The sequence below is a fragment of the Papaver somniferum genome, chromosome 6 (genome assembly GCF_003573695.1).
Source record: "Papaver somniferum cultivar HN1 chromosome 6, ASM357369v1, whole genome shotgun sequence".
Taxonomy (NCBI): domain Eukaryota; kingdom Viridiplantae; phylum Streptophyta; class Magnoliopsida; order Ranunculales; family Papaveraceae; genus Papaver; species Papaver somniferum.
In genome coordinates, this window is record NC_039363.1 from 43969614 (window position 1) to 43974960 (window position 5347).

The 5347-nt window shown below is 38.6% G+C and overlaps 2 protein-coding genes across 3 annotated transcripts; one reads left to right on the top strand and one right to left on the bottom strand.

Moving 5' to 3' along the window:
* The first annotated feature begins 223 nt into the window (after positions 1–223).
* On the top strand, positions 224–946 carry LOC113290771. The gene has a single exon (XM_026540354.1). It carries the CDS (start codon positions 224–226, stop codon positions 944–946), a length of 723 nt encoding a protein of 240 aa, XP_026396139.1.
* A 106-nt stretch (positions 947–1052) lies between these two features.
* On the bottom strand, positions 1053–5068 carry LOC113287418 (calcium-dependent protein kinase 8-like). 2 transcript variants are annotated; one of them, XM_026536172.1, is made up of 9 exons: positions 4893–5068; positions 4072–4632; positions 3257–3380; positions 3001–3144; positions 2590–2742; positions 2321–2436; positions 2002–2169; positions 1654–1884; positions 1053–1577 (listed from the first exon to the last, which is right to left on the bottom strand). In XM_026536172.1, exons 2-9 carry the CDS (start codon positions 4585–4587, stop codon positions 1422–1424), a joined length of 1608 nt encoding a protein of 535 aa, XP_026391957.1. In that variant the 5' UTR covers positions 4588–4632; positions 4893–5068; the 3' UTR covers positions 1053–1421. The 2 variants fall into 2 exon arrangements, with proteins under 2 accessions (XP_026391957.1, XP_026391958.1); XM_026536173.1 differs by having other exon boundaries at positions 4072–4626; positions 4893–5045.
* Between the last annotated feature and the right edge of the window lie 279 nt (positions 5069–5347).

A 5347-nucleotide genomic window follows, 5' to 3' on the forward strand; every position in this document is an offset into this window, starting at 1 on the left:
TACACAATACAATTCTACAAGGCCTAATTACCTATTTATATAGGTTACAAACTTGGCCACCAAGAATTCTAGCCGTTTTAGGAAACCCCTTCCCTAAATAACCACGGCTAACTTTAGGAAATAATAATTAGTCTTCAATAACTAACACGCCCAAGATGTATGGTTTGCTTCACCAATTGGACTCAGAACCCATGGAAATAATCAGATGTCTTTCACTAATCTAATGGAGTTGTTGTTTAATGAAGATGAGTCGACTATCGCGATGGGAATGGCTATTTGTTGGGCGATATGGAAGGCTCGTAATGCAAAGGTTTTTGAACATCAAACTGCCAATGTCCAGGAAACTCTGGCAACTGCATTATTTTGGTACAACCTCTTTTACAACTACTCTGATGATGAGGAGAGTCAGCTGTTGCAGAATAATAAAGACAACTCAGCTGCAGTTACAGACATAATATGGAGTGCACCCAATAACCCCTTCATCAAGATTAATGTTGATGCCGCCTGGAAAGATGGAATGAACGCCTGTGCTGCTGTGGCTATAGATAGTAATGGTCTATGCTGGGGCGCTGGAACAAGATTGGGAAGAACGGACACTGTGGTTTACGCTGAGACAGATGGGTTTAAACTAGCTACTGACTTGGCTAGTTGGTTAAATTTAAACCACATTATCATAGAAGGGGACAGCCAGTTGGTGGTGAAGAGTTTACAAGGAGAGTTAAGGACAGTCCCTTGGAGAATCTGGAGATTAAAGGATGAAATCACCAAATGGATGAACGAGCACAACAGTTCTGGAGCTTACAACTACATTCCAAAAATGGCAAACTCTGCTGCTCACAATTTGGCAGTGTATGCGTTTTCTCACAACGTCCAAAATATGTGGACTAGTTCTAGTTCTAATATTCCCCCTAGCATTGTTAACCTCTGGGATGTAAACAATAGCTAGTTTTCCTTTCACTTTTTGGGTACCAAAAAAAAGAAGAAAAAGAAAACAGAAAATGTATATATAGCGGGGAAAATCTGTAAGACCACGTAACACTCCCAGTGGGAAATTCTCAGCCAACAACAGCAATGATATGCCATCTGAACCAAATTAAGATATGTACAACCAAAATATTTACTCTGATATCTTTGTTTTCAACCTCCAGCAAACTCTCAAAACAGGAAACACATTCTGATCATACTGTAGTGTGTCCCCCTATCGCTTCACACTTGGAAACGGCCAACAGCAGGGGGGTTATACAATGGCTAAGCTCCAGTCACTGGCCGGCCACCTAGATTCATAAAAGAAGAGGGGGTGGGGGCTAGAAGACAGAATAGAACAAAACGAGGAACAAGTGAAAGAAAAATGAAGATTTTCGAGAACCAAACAATTATATTTCGTATTTCATTTTCACATTGGTACTTTGATTTATCTTGTTTCATCTAGCCTCGTTGTTAAACTGCAAAGAACCATCCTTCATCAACTTCATGCTCAGATTATTGAAGCGCTCTCTGGAGTACTGTCTTGATGCTTTCCTCCAATCTGTGCCAGCCTTCATCATTGCAGCAAATTCCTCATAACTTATTTTCCCATCCTGCCAGTCATTGGAATTGAATATCAAAACTCATAAGCGATAGTAGTAAATAACAATTAACATTACAAATACAGACCTTGTCTGTGTCCACGTCACGAATGATAGCATTGATGACTTCGTCATTGTTAGGGTCCACCTCATCAGCCAAAGCTATCCGTAGCTCTTCGATCTCTATGTACCCGCTCTTATTTTGATCAAAGAATGAGAACGCTTTGTGTAGATGCTCATCATTGCCGATCTTTCGGAAATGGACTGCAACTGCAACGAACTCTCCATAATCGAGACATCCATCTCCGTCAACATCAGCCTGGAAAAAAACAACACTCAAATGAACAAATAAGTTCTGTCAAGCATATCTTAAAAATATTCCAGATGCCACGCCGGATGTTATAAAGTCAATCTTAAGGTGTTAAATGTCACTTACAGCTTCCATTAGTATCTGAAGATCCAGATCTGAAATCTGATGTCCAATTTTGTGCAGACCAGCTTTCAGCTCCAGAAGAGTGATCTTGCCATTGTTGTTAATGTCCATCATATCGAATGCTTCTTTTATATCAGCTACTTCCTCCACAGACAAATGCTCAGCCACCACCTGCGAAAGTGATGAAATTCCTCAGCCTGGTCAGGATTCCGTTCTCAAGGAAGATTTTACAGTTTCCCTTTCAGATAATTAGAGTACCCCAGTTGGGTCACTTAAGAAAAACCATTCCTAGTTAGAAAAAGATTAATCTGGAATGCCTTACCCTTAGGGCTCTCTTTTTGAATTTGTTCAACATGGAGAACTGTTTGAGCCTTGATTTCACAGTTTCACCCAGCGAAACATTTGGAGCCTTATGGGCATTCTGTAACCAAGGATGATCTACAAGAAAAGATGGCCAGAAAAGTTCAGTTTGGTACGTTTTCATAGAGGGGGATAGAAAGGGCTCTATCCTTCCACATAACGCAGGATCAAATACTTAAATGAAGAAACTAAACATTAATTCACCCAACGAGTAATATAAGTAATATTTACCTAGTACTTCTTGAGCTGAAAGACGTTTTCTCGGATCAGGATCAAGCATCCTCTTAACCAGATCTTTGGCATTATCTGAAACTTTGGGCCAAGGATCTCTCTTGAAATCTATTACCGAGCGGATAATCGCCTGTGCAACTCCTTGTTCAGTTTCTGCATATAAATGATTATCCTATATTACCAAATATATTTTATAGAAAACAGGGAAAAACAAAAATGAAAACTAGTAGGCCTAGGTGGATCGATGCTAGTTACTTAAGCTGAAGGAGAGAGTACATTCCTTGCATTATCGCAAACATGTGAAATTTTGCACATACTTCTTATCTGGCTTAAAATTTTCTCATATTCCAATATATATTCCATTAAAAAAATATTTCGAGTCTTCAAGAATCAAGTTACAGATAAACCAACCAGCCCAAAAAGGAGGAACACCACAAAGTAGGATATATAGGATAACCCCAGCACTCCAGACATCAACCTCTGGGCCATAATTCCTTTTTAGGACCTCTGGCGCCATGTAGTAAGGGCTTCCAACTATCTCAGTAAACCGCTCACCTGCAAATAAAGTTGTGGCACACGGGGAATGAGGAAAGGAAGCGCTATGATTGATAGCATAGCCGCCCAAATAAATAATGCAGAACTCTTGCACCATAGTAGAAGGCAATACCAGGTTTGAAAAACACGGACAAACCAAAATCAATGGCTTTCAGTGGTGCTGTTTCCTTCTTGTTTGCAAATAAAAAATTCTCCGGTTTGAGGTCTCTATGCATAACTCCGTGCTCGTGACACATCTGGATAAATAAAAAATGATCAAACTCATTAAAAGAGAGATAAGGAACCATACATTTGAGGCATCCCAGAAAACAATATAACCAGGGTACAGTGGCTGCTGTTTTGAGAATGCAATATGACCACAGATAACATAATAATGTAACAGTAACCATTGATTAAGTATAACTAGTACTTTGAAATGGAGCAATATTAATTAAGATAGTAGACTACTGTATAGAGCACTAACTCGGATAATCTATCCCAGGTTTTGGTAAACAAGGACACACCAATGACAAACTGCAGCCACTGAACGGAGTGAGGTTGAAAGTGCAGATAGTGAAACAGTTTGAGAATAATGGAAAGAAATGAAGAAAGAAAGAGGTAAAAATGGTGCAATTTAGAGAAAATTTCAGACACTGCTTAACTGCACAAGCAAGATCTTTCTGACGGAATACAAGTAAATATCAGTGAATGCTCAATGTATCTTGTAGGACAGCCGACAGTGACGAACAAAAACAAAGTTGTAATTGACACAATTCTAACTGAGACCTAATTACAAGAAATTGAGTTCCTGTTTGAGGGATGGGTTTCAACCTAAATTCTCATGTAATAGAATATCTGAGCAACAAGAAAACAGAATTATGAGAGAAGACAAGTTATAAATCAATCAAGAATCTAAACGAAATATAAGCAAGACATGACAAAGATTACCTGAACAACTTCGACAATTGTACGAGTAACTACAGCAGCGGCTCGTTCTGTGTAATGACCCCTGGCAACGATTCGATCAAATAACTCACCACCTTCACATAGCTCCATTACAAGATGTACCGCATTATCGTCTTCATATGTATCTTTTAAGGTAACAATATTAGGATGTTGTGGCATATGTTTCATAATTTCAACCTCCCTCCTAACATCTTCGATATCTATAGCAGTTCTTAATTTCTTCTTTGAGATTGATTTGCATGCATAAACATCAGCAGTTGTTTTATCAGTGCAAAGATATGTAATCCCAAATTCACCTCTTCCAAGTTCACGACCTAATTCATATGTAATCCCAATGTCACGACCAGTTGGTTCTTTCAAAACACATAATTTATTATTTCCACCAGATCCATGATTATTATTTACAGCATAATCGATTGAGAATGGATTTTGTTTGTTCTTCCCTCCTTTTTTCTTCCCAGCAGCTGTTAGTGCAGGGGTCCCACAACAATTCCCCATGGATCAAAGCTTCCTATATTATTATTCGATTCAAAGCTTCTGATCCTTTTTGTATTCAAAACCAAAACAACAACACACAATCAATATTAACAGAATACAATTTCTACAATTCAAGAAAGAAAACCAATTAATCTAATAACAGAATTAACAGAAGCTATGGAAGGATTCTATAATGAGAAACAAAATTAATTAAAGATGTATGGATGATGATGATGAAGATATAATGAGAAACAAAATTAAAATTTCAACAAAAGAGAAAAGATAAGTTGAAAAGTCGAATATAGGTGTAAACGCCACCCACCCACCATGGATTTTAATTGACGAGAGGGTCAAAGCTCTCCACGCACACGCAGAGCCTCCTCTCTCTTTCTCTTTCTTTTTCTCTCCGATTCTTCCAGATACACAAAAATGTAATGTTTCAAAACACAAGTCAAAATTCTTCCAGACAAAATTAACCAAAAACAACAAAACGGGACAAACTACGGGGGAAAAGAGAGAGAAATAGGCTCATTTGTGTTAGAAGTCTATACTCGGGAGGATCACCTTCTAATTACATAATCTGCCACCCGATCTTGTTAGGCTACGTCCTATGGACTAGATACCTAGCTGCTAGATTGGTCATCCACGTCAGCATGGACAACCTTGTAAGTCATATGGGCTTGATATCTAGCAGCTAGATTGGTCATCCACGTCATCTGGGACCACTACAAAATGTTGTTTGGTTCGAAGATGAGCGCTGTTTGGTTCAGCGTTTTAAATC

Coding starts and splice junctions, on each gene's coding strand:
- LOC113290771 (XM_026540354.1), top strand. CDS start 224: ATGGAGTTGTTGTTTAATGAAGATGAGTCGACTATCGCGATGGGAATG.
- LOC113287418 (XM_026536172.1), bottom strand. CDS start 4,587: ATGGGGAATTGTTGTGGGACCCCTGCACTAACAGCTGCTGGGAAGAAA. Junction 2,743..3,000: donor TGTTCCTCCTTTTTGGGCTG/GTTGGTTTATCT, acceptor ATTTATATGCAG/AAACTGAACAAGGAGTTGCA. Junction 1,578..1,653: donor GTGACGTGGACACAGACAAG/GTCTGTATTTGT, acceptor AATGACTGGCAG/GATGGGAAAATAAGTTATGA.